We start from the raw sequence: 13,685 nt of genomic DNA on the forward strand, positions 1-13,685 counted from the left end.
TCGGGACGGCCGGGCGGGCGCGGGGCAGAGCCGGCGGCGCAGGGAGGGGGCCCGCGGAGGCTGCTGAGGGTGCGGAGCCGCCCCGGTGTCCGCGGGGGGGCGGCGGCCGGGGGTGTGAGGGCAGCGGCGGCAGGTGCGGGACCTGTGCCCGCCGGGGCGTGGGAGCGCCTCGGGGAGGGGAAGAGAGGGTGGAGGATGCGAGGGAGGCCGGTTGGAGGAAGACACTCCATCCATTGGGCGGCTTTTTCAGTTTTTATTTTAATCTTGAAAATGCTGCCTCGGAAGTGTCGGCTGGCTCCTGCCGCTGCCAGCCCGATGCTGAGAGAACTCTGCTCTTTCAAACTGTCTCCAGAAGTTGTGGCACTTCGCAGGCCCCAGAGCTCCTACAGGTCACGTTCTGCCAAGCTGAGTGAGCAGGGCTTGAAGGAATTAACTCCGGAATTGCTTCCCTCACTGGAAATGTCCATCTGTGAATTACTCTTTTAAGTCGGAGAATAATTCATTGTGCAGTGGTACCATGGGGGAAAGAATGTTTGTGGTGAGATGAAAAATATTCATGTAAGACATTTAGAACAGCTTAAGGGATGTACCTTAAGTGCATTTTTTTATTTGAAGGCAGAGCAGCCTGCGGAGCTGATAACCATCTCATGGACAGGTAGCTGAAGTATTCAGTGAAGTTTCCAGTGGTTTCAAATTCATATGAAGCTGCAAAATTTCCGTTCTGAAGCAGAAGGAAGGAAGAGAAGGTGGTAGGGCTGCACCTGCTAAATGATCATTCAGTGGCAAGAGAACTATTCTTATTTCACATTTGAGTGAGCAGCAGTGGACAGCTCTAGAGAACAGCAGGGCTGCTTGTGCTTCTCATGCTGCCCCAGTTTGCTGTTCCCAGTCTGTGCTCTGGACTTTGGGCATGCTATTTGGATGCAAAGCCTTCTCCAGCTTATTCAAATATACTAAAAAGATTAGGGCAGCTGGAGATGTACAGCATCATGGCATGTAATTATGTTCCTCACCAGAAACTGTAGGAACTGATTACAAGAAGTAATGGTTTCAAATTGAAAGAGGGGAAGTATAGGTTAAATATATGGAAGAAAGTGTTCCCCATGAGGGTGGTGAGGCTGTGGCGTAGGGTGTCCAGAGAAGCTGTTGATGCCCCCTCCCTGGAAGTGTGCAAGGCTGGGTTGGACAGGGCTTGGAGCAGCCTGGGATAGTGGAAGATGTCCCTGCCCATGGCAGGGGGTGGGACTGGATGAGCTCTGAGGTCTCTTTGAGCCCAAGCCATTCCATGATTCTGTTATTGTTGTCTTGTGACGCTTAACTACATTTCAGTAAAAATGATGGGCATGTTAAGAATTCAGGGCTGCTTTCCTTGGTGTAGAGATTTCCAGCTCTTCCAGCTGCAAGAAAGCATAACGGTGAATCAGTGAGAGCATTGGCACTTTTCAGATGGAGATCTGTGTCACTGATAGATGAGGGAGTGATGTTTAAGAAACAAAAGAACTTTTGGACTTGCAGAGGCAGCAGTGAGAACCATGTGGAGGTACCTGTTGGTTGTCAAGGATGTGGCTCCCAGCATTTGCTGGGACAGCAGTGCCTCCACAGTCCATGGCATAGAGCATAAAAATAGTGGCACTTACACTGAAACTTTAGTTATGTTAATTAAAGGGCAGATCATCACTTTGGATGAAGTGTCTTTGCTAGAGGTGCCAGGACAAGTGTGGTGTTTGGAGATTCCTGAGTTGGTGCCTGTTTTATGGGAGTGCAAAGAACAGCTTTCTACCAGCACAGCATGGAAGGTGGGGAAGAATGTTCAGGCACTTTTTTTTCAGTGCATTGGTATAACACATCCATTTTTACTATCAAAAATGTGCATGAGAATGGAAGAGAAGTAAAGCAGAAAGTCTTTTTCTGTGACAACTGAAATGGTTCTGGAGGTCCATCCGGCAGTGCAGTGATGTCTCCATTGCACTGTTCCACATAAAATCCTTGATGCTTAGGGATAAACAAGTAATATAAATGGTATAAAAGGGATATGCTGCTTACTGGGTGTCCCTCTGTTGGAAACAGAAATTCCTAGAGGTTTACAGATGACCAGTAATGTATTCCTGCCTTGGCAAACCTGTGTAAAGTACTGTAATATCTTTGTTGTTGAACTTGTTCTCATGGAAAGGGCAGACATGATCCTGATACTTCACCCCTCAAATGACATAATTTCTTTTACCAATATATTTTTTTCTCCACTGAGAATAAGCTAAAAAATATTTCTTCTCTGCCTCTGTATAAAACATGCTGTAGTTAAAAGTGGGAGGATGAGTCCTGTGTTGTAAGAAAGAAATGGCTGAAATCAGCTTTTTCACATAGTAATAAATCAGCAGTGTACTTATCTGAGAAAATTTTCATGGGGTTTTACTGCATTTGTGAGTCAAATTAAAGTGCAGTCATATCTGAAGATTGGAATGGAATTTCTGCATATTTGCACTTGTTAGACACTTGTTATTTTCTGTTGACTTCTCTTGACTAATTGCTGTTTAATTAATAAACTTGGGGTTTGCGTTGTGTTGGTGATTTCTTGGCTTATTATCTTGGTTACCTGAATAAACCTTCCTGAGGTGTAGCAGTTTATTAGGTTTTGTGGCAGTAAGCAAAGCCTTTTTTCTTACTGGACAATAGGTAATAGATTTTAGTGTTCAGAAAATCATTGTCTGCCTATTTTTTCTCTGCTCTTATTCAGGCAGCCTTAGGTAACTGAAAATGTCTTTGCATTTAAGTGCCTGTCATAGAAACAGGATGCCCTATCACATGCATGTTTTAAACTTTTAGAGTTAACATGAACTTTATGTTTTTAAATGGGCGAGCTTTATTTCACCTAATGTATGGAAAGTTCATGGGTGAGAGTATTTCAGTATTGAATTGAAAGCATGTAGATGTCTTGAAGTTTAAAAAATGGTCATGTGCTGCAGCTAGAAAGTAAAACAAAGCCAAGAGCTGTGCAGAATCCCAGCCTGAATCCTGGTCATTAGGAAAACAGGCCATGGAGAATTTCAAGTTGTTCCTGGTTCTCTAATGAACGTGTTGTTGCTGGAGCAGTGACGTAATGCATGTCCCATTTTCAGCTTCCAAAATAGGATTGATACTCTCATGCCTGGTTTTTCCTTCCTCTGAATTGGAAGCAGCGTTTTCTTTCAAAATGCTTTTGGATTCTGGGATTTAAAAACCCCCACATACAGAAATTATAAATATGGCTTATAAAACCTGAAGATAGTCTACTTAGTAAAACCCAGGAATGCTTACTGGTCTGATTGATTGAGTTGGAAAGGGATGATCTGCAATGCTGGTTTTGAATAAAATCACTTGCTTTTGTTTGCAGACTTTATTCCTAAGAAGTTACAGCTTTTCTAAGGGAATATTTAAAACTGTGGAGCATAGATTCAGAAATAATGTCAAAATTCTTTTTGCTTTAAGGATTTTGTTTTAGAGATCATGGTGTTTCCTTAAATACAAATGCCTTGTATATTCTTATATGAATAAAATATAATTTGTTGCCTAAACGGAGCCTTTCAGAAAAATAATTTTTTTTGTGACTCTGAGATAAGACAATGCAGTAGATCTTCTTTCTCTTCTTGGTTTCCCAGATGCTGTAATGTCTTGAGTAAGTGTGTAGTATTTTTGCACTCATGAGATAGAGCAGTAAGTAGTAGTTTAAAGTCAATATGACTTGGCAATGTTTTCTGAGAATGAATTTTGAGAATTCAGGTCGCTGGTGTGTGTGCTTCACTTTTGGGATAGAACCTTTGTTGTTCTTTTCTTAGGGCTGTGAATGGTTGAAGTTCACTGTGGTAAATGTTATTAATAATATCCAGGTCTTTAATAGGTTAGGTTATGTTGCTGTTGAGTTTGGAGGAGTGGTTGGATGAAAATACCTGTTACATGTATTTGATGGGGCTGCTGAGTGACTTTTTCAAGGTATTGATGCAGTTGTTGACTAACTTTAAAACTGATTTAATGGGGCCAGCGTTGTGCCTTTAATAGAGGCCAGAGTGCCCTGGTGACACATCAGAGTAGCTTGGATTTCTTTGGGGCTTTTCTGGGAAATCCTGTGTAGGACCAGACTGCGTGGAGCTGGGGGTTCGCTGCTGCATGGAGTCAGAGCTCGCTCCTGCTTGCAGTGCTGAGAGTGAAGCCCTTGGTGGTACTCACTGATCCTGCTGGGAGCTGTTTGGCCAGCAGCTGGAGAATCAGTTTTAGATTTTCTTCAGTTTGTTGAACTTTGTGTACCAACAGTTAAACCCCAGGTTTACTGTTACAGATACTTCTGTTCTTACGTTTCATTTTAGGTAGAAAGAAAACTAGTGGCTCCGCACAAGACTGTACAATATTAATTTTATTTATTTTTCAGTACAATTAATCTTGCTTTCCACGTAGTTGAATTCACTGTTAACAAAATAAGTAAGTGGAAGAGGGAAAAAAATACCAAATTGCAGGTATAAAATTTTAATATGAAGCGTGTATTTTAAATTAATAGCTTTAAGAATACTTGTTAAAGCTTTTGGTTTACAACAAATTTAATTTCTCACCTAATTCTGTTTTATGCTCAAGTGGTTCCACTGGTAATTGATAGTTGAAAGAATATGGAGTAGTAGAGTCTGTTAGGAATCTGCCTAAACTGTGTTTTATGGGTATTAAACTATGTCAGTTTATTAAGATGTGTTGTCATCTCCTAAGAAATACCATTGAGATGTTAGGATAAAACATTGTATGAAAGTTGAATAAAATATTTACAGTATTTATAAAAACACCATTACTTTTGTTTCAAAAATTCTTGGTTAACTTAATTCTTAGCAAAGTATTTTTGAATTAGTATATGAAAAAGAAGAAAAGTGTATTTTTACTCCTCAAGTGAAATGAAGTAAGAAGATTTTTTTCTGCTTTTCAAATTTTTTGAGTAATTTGTTTAATAACTGGGCTAAGAAAATTCAGCTTAGGGGAAATTTTCAGCTTGATGGGACTTTCCTTTTACTCTGCAGCCCCTCACTTTATTGCTATTTATTTGGCTGTTACAGATACTTCTGTTCTTGCGTTTCATTTTAGAGAAAGAAAACTAGTGGCTCCACACAAGACTGTACAATATTAATTTTATTTATTTTTCAGTACAATTAATCTTGCTTTCCACGTAGTTGAATTCACTGTTAACAAAATAAGTAAGTGGAAGAGGGAAAAAAATACCAAATTGCAGGTATAAAATTTTAATATGAAGCGTGTATTTTAAATTAATAGCTTTAAGAATACTTGTTAAAGCTTTTGGTTTACAACAAATTTAATTTCTCACCTAATTCTGTTTTATGCTCAAGTGGTTCCACTGGTAATTGATAGTTGAAAGAATATGGAGTAGTAGAGTCTGTTAGGAATCTGCCTAAACTGTGTTTTATGGGTATTAAACTATGTCAGTTTATTAAGATGTGTTGTCATCTCCTAAGAAATACCATTGAGATGTTAGGATAAAACATTGTATGAAAGTTGAATAAAATATTTACAGTATTTATAAAAACACCATTACTTTTGTTTCAAAAATTCTTGGTTAACTTAATTCTTAGCAAAGTATTTTTGAATTAGTATATGAAAAAGAAGAAAAGTGTATTTTTACTCCTCAAGTGAAATGAAGTAAGAAGATTTTTTTCTGCTTTTCAAATTTTTTGAGTAATTTGTTTAATAACTGGGCTAAGAAAATTCAGCTTAGGGGAAATTTTCAGCTTGATGGGACTTTCCTTTTACTCTGCAGCCCCTCACTTTATTGCTATTTATTTGTCTCAGATTCTACACATTTAGTATATATAGTGATGGTGTTCAGTGTTTGCTTCTGTAAGAAAGTGCTTTAAATCTTTGTTGTCTGTGTAAATCTGGAGTTTTGGGCAAAGTGTGCAGTGTTGGAGCTGAAGTGTCAGAGCCTGTCATTCACCATTGTTTCCTGGACTCCTTTCCAGATTTGTGGTAAAAGTTTTCATGTGGACAGCTGAGCTGTGGCATGGAGGGAATGATGATCTTCAGTGAGAGGGAGGAGAAAAGGTAGAAATGGGCAGGGGAAACAGTAACAACAAACTCTCCTCAGGCTGTACCCTGTGGCCATAAAAGGCTCTGGCTTTTCTTGACTTTATGTCAGTAATTGTATAAAAATATTCTAACAGTATATAAAAATGAGACATTTGATACTAAAGGTAAGTTTGGTTTCATACCAGGAAATTACTTGACACCTCTCTTGCTGCACAAATTACTTCATTTATAAAATGATGTTGCTTGGGTTTTGTCCCAATGAACGAGATTGCTGGGTTTTTTTCCCTGATGTTCAGGCCTCAGCTAAAGTACAGATGTTCATGCTGACTCCAGTACTGAAATCAGTTAGGAAGTTGGTAATAACGCATTCCAAAAGGAATGCTGTTCTTTGGATGTGTACAAGCTGTTCGGATGGAGCTCCTTGTCCCATAGCTGGTCTTTGCTGGCAAACTTTAAATCCCTCAGAATCAGTTGCAAAACTGAAACTGAAATACAAATGTTTCAGCTCTTTGTTTAAATGCCCACATAGTCTGGAAACACCAGGACAAAAGGAGTTAATCCTGGAAGAGGTGTGTACAGCAGAAATATAATTTCCAAGTACATTTTTTCTTTTTTAAAGGATTTCTTAAGTGGTGTAACATTTGAATGATGCTTGGCAGTGTTGTCACTTTTGCACAGCATTAAAAATTCTTTCAGTGCAAAGATGAGTGGGATTATGTGAAATCTATTTGGAATAGATTTTGCTTGAACTTATTTTAAATTAAATGTTAGTACTTATGTAAAATACTTAGTAAAAAAATTCAGTTGATCATTGTTATAGTAGGAAAACTAAAGAAAGGGAAGAAATAGCAGTACTTGAATAAAGTGTTTTAAGTGAAGAGGGACCAGTCAACTTTCAAAAATAGGTGATGTTAATTTATTGAAAATTCTGTATGACAATGGGTCTGAAAGTGTTTCAAGCCTAGTTTGCAAAAAAGCTCTTTTGTATACATTAACAAAGAAAGGAAGTGAGTTGATCTTGACCCTTAGATATGGCATCATTCTGATCAGTTTTCCCTCAAGTTTCCAAATTTGATGCCTACTTGAACTAGAAATTTTTGTCAGATACCTTTTGAGATCTCAGGCTTTTATTAAAAAGGAATGTAAAATGCATTAGTGTAATAAAATACCTCAATGCAGCTCAATTTAAGGAATATTTTCCTGTTTCTAATATAGAAGAGTAGAGACTCTACATGCATGTTTTTAGTTTGAAAACCATGTAAGTCCTTCCGTAATGCTTTGATTTAAAATTCTAAAGATATCTGACTTGTAAAGTTCTTAAAAGTACTCAATCTTGAGCAAACTAACTTACTTTAAAAAATAAATATAACAATCTTACCTGAGCATGTCTGTTACATCATCATTTAAAGATTAATGCAGGTATCCATCTTGAGATTATTCAGACACATTTGAGCTGTAATAACAAAACTGCAGCTTGGAGCAGATTTTTTCTAAAGCAAAATGCTCCTTTTCTACAGACAATTTAGGAAGAGAAACTACAACTCTGTGTGTACTTTCAGTTCAATGTAAATTTGTACATAGGTACATATTACAATTGTCTGTTTTTCTTTTTAGGATTCATGTAATCAAAGGAGTTTCTTTGTTGTGTGTATCTTTTCAGAACACAACAGGAATTCAAAATGAATCAGGTGAGTAGAAATGTAAGACTTTATCAAAATACTTAGAACAGTTAATTATTAATAAGAAAAGTAAATCATCCACTAAAAAATGTTCTTTAAAATCTTAGGTCTCATTAAATTTCCTAATTATCCATTCTGCACTGTGTGTGCTGGTGAGATGTCTGTTATTTCATGGACTTGAGGTTTTTGTGAATTCCCTTTAGCAGTGTGTAAGTTATTACTCCTGGCACCTCTTCTCAGAACACTGGTCCAGAAAATTCTATTTCCTCCTGAACCTGTACATAATAATTCAGTTCCTTATAAAAGTGGCTTGAAAATTGCAGGCTTCCATTTTTAGAAATCATTTTATAATCACATTCCTTTTTCAAATGTGCAGTAAACAATCTGCCACAAATTGATTGATTGGGAAATGCCACACTTTTCTGGAATCTGAAGAGTTTCTCCTGGAAGCAAGTGGAAAGACTGGGAAAGCACATTTCCTTTGTGGAGCAGCACTTTGCTGTGTGGAATCACGAGCATCCTGACTGGAGGGTGTTGTTCTAATCAGCACCAACTGTGCAGCATTTTATTCTGCATTTGTTTATCCAAGCAGGAATTGTCCCTCAGTTTGTCTGTCACACGCTGTTGTGTTACTTAGGGATGCAGAAGAAGTACATGTTGCCTCAAATTTTTCTCACAAATTTTTCTTTGCTCTCCCTGGCTGATCTTTCCAAGCCCCTTTGGCATGGGACTGTGACCATAGGATGTCACACTACAGGAAAGCCATTTTTACTTTGCTGGAAAAGTCAGCCATGAACAGAAGCTTTATGAGTCAGAAACAGCCACAGTACACAGTTGTATAAAATGCTTTGTATACTTCAATGCCTGTAGCTAATGTGTGCTTTTATTATCCTTATTTGATCAGCAGCAGGCCTGAGTACAGTTAGCATTTGCTGAAGTGTGTTTTCTGTGAAGTCATAGAGGTGTGTGCATAAGTAATTACAGCATGGAATGGGTTGGTGAGATGGTTCCTGTTGTTTTTCTTCCTCTGATTTAAAGTAAAAAGTCTTCAATATATTTGTACATATTAAAAAGGTAAAAAGCAAAATATAATCTCTATCAGAGTGTTGAAATATGTATTGTGAAAAAACATATTGTGTTATATCTATAGACAAATATGAATTAGATATATAAAATAGAAATGACATTTGTATTAGCACACTTTTAAGCATTAAGTCTGTTTTGGGGAGCAGGGTTAACTGCTGCTTCAAAATTTCTGTTGAGAATTGAAATTTTTTCACCTGTAAGGTTTATTTTGGTGCACTCAGTGGCATGAAGCCAGCAGCCTATTGCTCTGTCTGCTTGAGGAATAATCCTGCCTTATTAGTCATTCCAATAAGCTTTGGGTTCTGCTAAAACTCTGAAAACTGTAGATCCTAATCTGTAATTGTTACTATTGACTGCTTCCTTCCTGTCTGTGTCCATGTCCCCTTGTGTCCTGTCTGTTGTTGTGTTCCTACACCCTGATTTGTTTCTAGAATTAAATCAGATTTCTGTGCTGTATCAAAAGTCCCCATTTATCTTATGGGAACTGCTGGTCTCATTTATGCTGTGCTGTGTGTAACCTTACAAGTAAAGGGTGAGATTGCCCTTCCTCAGGGAGTTCTTACAACAGCCATGGGTCTTCCTTGGTTTTTGTGGCTTTCACCTTTGGTTTCCAAAGCACACGGAGCCCATATGGCTTCAGTTGTTGGCTGACCGTTCGTATTGTGTATTTAGCATCAACCATGTGGTGTTTTTTCTTGCAGTGCCCTTGTCATTTCATTCAGTGTTGCCAAGTTGTAGTGCCAGGTCTGTATAAGAAATGTTTTTGCCTGATGCCAAACATCTTTCAAGTGGTTCATTGTCATATTTCTTTCATTGTGCTTGTCTCTGCTTTTGGTGGGACTTTGATGACCAAACTGGGCTGGTGTTGATTTGGTTTATATGAAAAGACTTAGTTTTGTGGTTTATGTTAAGTGTGTATTTAGCATCAACCATGTGGTGTTTTTTCTTGCAGTGCCCTTGTCATTTCATTCAGTGTTGCCAAGTTGTAGTGCCAGGTCTGTATAAGAAATGTTTTTGCCTGATGCCAAACATCTTTCAAGTGGTTCATTGTCATATTTCTTTCATTGTGCTTGTCTATGCTTTTGGTGGGACTTTGATGACCAAACTGGGCTGGTGTTGATTTGGTTTATATGAAAAGACTGTTAGTTTTGTGGTTTATCCCACAGAAATCTTGAAGTAGTGAAGGAAGACCTTTTCTTAAATTCTTTGATATGGCCTTCTTGTTGTAAGGAGAAGAAGGATTAAAAAAACCCCATCTGTTGTTGGAGTTCATGTTTTGGGTTTCTTGGAAGATTGCTGTCTCAGGATAGGCAGTCCTCTTTTCAAAGGATATCTTCCTCGAATATGTAAATTAGTTCATCAGAACAGCTGAATAATTTATTTTTAAAACACCAAGCAAATGTGGGGTTTGATGGGTAACATTATCTCAAACTGCAGTAAGACAGAGTAGGAGGAATTTGGGTTCTTCTGGGAAAACAGCACAGGCAGTTACTTAAAAAGTGCTGAGGAATGCAGGAACAAAGGACATCTGCACTTGTTCTGAAACTTCCTCACCTCATTCCTTCTGAATTTTTCAATGATTACTTCAAATATTTCCAATACATCTTAAATTTTCAAGTGCATAAATTGTGTGAAATTGTGGCAAAGAGGAGTAGCCAGGTAAGGTGCCTGGACAAGGAGAGACCTGTCTGCTTTCCTGTGCTAGCTGGCACAACCACCCTTAGCTAGCTCTTCTAACTTCTCTGCCATCCCCTCCGTCTGCTTTCCTAGCTGGCACAACCACCCTTCCTCAGCTACCTCTTCTAACTTCTCTGCCATCTCCTCCCTCCCTCCCTCCCTCCCTCTCTCTTCAGTGGCATCCTTTCCTTTATCTTCTCATTTATCCTAATCCTGTTTCCACCCTAACATGACACTCACCGGCTGTCTGTCATTCATTGCACTGTTCAGGATGGTTTCTTTCCTTTTTGCTCTAATCTTTTATCACCTTTAAGTATCTTTTCCACTCTGCTTAAATACTGTTTGTAACATTATAGACTAATCTGTGGTTGGTTCACTTTCAGTGGTATTGAAAGTGGTGTGAAAAGTTGCTTAATGTGTTAAAAGGTACTGTCAGAGTGTCTGGACTCTGGGTTTGATGCAAACAGGAAAAGTTTGCTTCAGTTGAAGCACCACTTCAGCCCTCAAATGATCCTTTGGCATTGTCCTAAAGTCACTTCAAACTGGTTTATTTAAATGCTAGAACGTAATTTTCTGATGAATTTCAGAGTAAGAAGCTTAAAAGTGAAATAAGCTTCAGGTGTTTTTGTATTTAAAATTGCAGCCTTGGAAGGAGTGGAAAACACTGTGTTAAGGCTTCAGATAAATGCAAAAGTTGGCTGTAGGACATGCACAAGTGCACTACCCTTATCAAGGGGTGAATTTTGTAAACAGAAAAATAAACTTAAAGTGATTGTTAAGTCTTGGTAGAAAAGTGATTGAAATGCAGTATTTCTTTTTGGTAGACAGACATTGCTTGGGGACAAGTTGTGATCTGGAAAAAGTTTCAAGTAGCTACATCTAAATTGCAAATAAAAAAAGAGATTGCACTGATTTGACTGAACTAAATTGTTTATTTTACTGTTTTGAATCTGATTGCTTATTACCCTTCATTTGAGGTGTGAAGTGTATTGTTGTGTAAAGGCCATATCCAGTTTTCTAGTACTTGTAAAATCCATTAATGTGACAAGTGTTGGATGAGTCTGAGTGTTGTGTTTTCTGAATGTCCTACTAATCTCTGATTTATGCAGGTAGATGCACAATAAAATTCTGATTGTATACTGCTCCATACAAACACACTTCTTAAATGGTAGAGCAGTTCAGGGATATTTGCAGTTAAAAGGTGTGACTATTAAGGAATATACCAGGAAAATCAAAGATGTATCACAGTGCTGTACACTTCTGTCTGAATCAGTGGAATCTGTTATGATAGGTTAAAATTTATTTGCAGGGTTGAGATTTGAGATTTTTAACTGCTCATCAAAACACCAAACCAAAACCAACACTCTCCAAAGAAACCAAGCCCCCAAATGGAACCCAGCCAAAAAACCATCCTGCTTTTAGCTTGAAACTGGAAGTGGACCATTCTGAGAGCTGTCAGCCACCCTCTTTTATTTCTGTATATAACTTGTTTCTCCCCTGATGAAATCCTGGGGTAACATATTGGGAAGATTTTTAAGTTTCTTTGATATCCTGGGAAGAGCACGTTTCTTTTTCAGCTGAGACATGGTTTCTTGTATATCAGTTCAAGGCAAACAGATGTCTGAAAATCAGGCTGCTTTCATCGGTATTTTTCCTTTTGGGTTGTTAGAAGAGCAAAATAAAGCTTTGCTCTGCTTTGAATAGACTTCAGCTATTCTAACTATTGAATAAGTATTTATCCCTGGTGTCTCCACTCTTGGATGGGAAGGGATTTCTGGCATTCTCTCCCTTCCATGGGTTCCAATTTGGGGGTCTTTCTCCCCCACAAATAGCTCTCTGGGAGCTCTCTGTGCAGCTGTTAAGGTTTATGAAGGCAGCACTAGAATAACCTTGCTCTGACTCCAGTTTTATAATTTTCCTCATTGTTGCAATTAAAACTGGCAGAAGACTTGTTCTTTTAACTCCACTCAGCAGATTGGGTTTTCAAATGTAGTGAATATGATTGCCATAGCAGCACCCTGACAAAGACTGGGTGCTGAGGAGAAAGGGTTGAGAAGCTTTACTTGTTTAGCTTTAGAGAGAAAAATAATGAAATTTGATAGCATATTGAGATGCATTTTAAAATATATTTCCAGTAACCTTTCAGCATGTTTCAAAAGTGCTCACTAGAAAGTACTCTTGAATATTACTGAGTAGTTTATTATTCAGTATGTGAAAATTACTATTGAATCTCTGCTTCATGGTTATAGGTAAAAGCCAGAATAATTTCCAAAAAATTAAAGTTTCTTTGGAAAAATTTCTCCGTTTAACCTCTTCCTAAAAACGGGTCTTGAGGTCAAATATAATATCCTTAATATTAGAGTTGTTCCTGCCATTACCACCAGTGTTTGTTCCTGACCAGAATGATAAGAGTTCCATATCAGAAGGCAGGGGTTATTTTAGGGCATCTGGTTCAGTAAAGGCTTAAATTTCAACATGCACAGTTAATTTTGAATGTGGACAGATTTTATAGGGAACTTTGCATTCTTGTAACTTTGAAATTCTGGTAATTTCTGTCAGAAATAGTGTTTTGTTAATTCTAAGTGGGTAATAGGGAGCAGGTTGTTTTATGACAAGTGTGAGTAGTAATAGTATGGATAATATTATAAGAGTAATATTGAACCTTGGAGGCTCCATAAAATGGAACTAATCACTTACTGGACAGTAAATAATGTATTAGCTTTATATTGCCTATCAAACTTTAATACGAAAATATCTTAAAACTTCCTGTATTAATTATAAGCTGCTGGCTAAAGTTCTGAGCTGTTAGTTGATGTAGGAAATACTGAAATAATAACTATTAAAATCCTTTCATTTGCTTTAAAAGCTGCTTTTAGCTTCATCTCTCTTGCAGAGCAGTAAACTTGACATGCACACACTTCATTCACCAAGAGCTGTAGTGACAGGAGAAGGGGGAATGGCTTCTTGCTGGCAGAGAGTGAATTTAGATTGGCTGCAGGAAGGGTTTGGCTGTGAGGATGGTGAGCCACGGGCACAGGGTGCCCAGAGAAGCTGTGGAAGCCCCATCCCTGGAAGTGTCCAGGCTGGACACTTGGAGCAGCCTGGGATAGTGGCAGGGGTGGCACTCAGCGGCCTTCAGAAATGTCCTTGAGGGGTGTCCCCGCTCCACATTCCTCCACCACACTGCAAGAAGGGGTG

At 38.4% G+C, this 13,685-nt stretch overlaps 1 protein-coding gene across 1 annotated transcript in view; it reads left to right on the forward strand.

The window, feature by feature from the left end:
* The window catches only part of PRDM2 (PR/SET domain 2), a 54,073-nt gene that overhangs the window by 102 nt on the left and 40,286 nt on the right, over positions 1 to 13,685 (forward strand). Inside the window, exon 2 of the mRNA XM_041419401.1 lies at positions 7,660 to 7,733. Within this exon, the coding sequence (XP_041275335.1) occupies positions 7,725 to 7,733 (9 nt within the window). The 5' untranslated portion in view covers positions 7,660 to 7,724. The remainder of the gene's footprint in view (positions 1 to 7,659; positions 7,734 to 13,685) is intronic.

The sequence above is a fragment of the Onychostruthus taczanowskii genome, unplaced genomic scaffold (genome assembly GCF_017590055.1).
Source record: "Onychostruthus taczanowskii isolate IOZ18803 unplaced genomic scaffold, ASM1759005v1 scaffold61, whole genome shotgun sequence".
NCBI lineage: Eukaryota > Metazoa > Chordata > Aves > Passeriformes > Passeridae > Onychostruthus > Onychostruthus taczanowskii.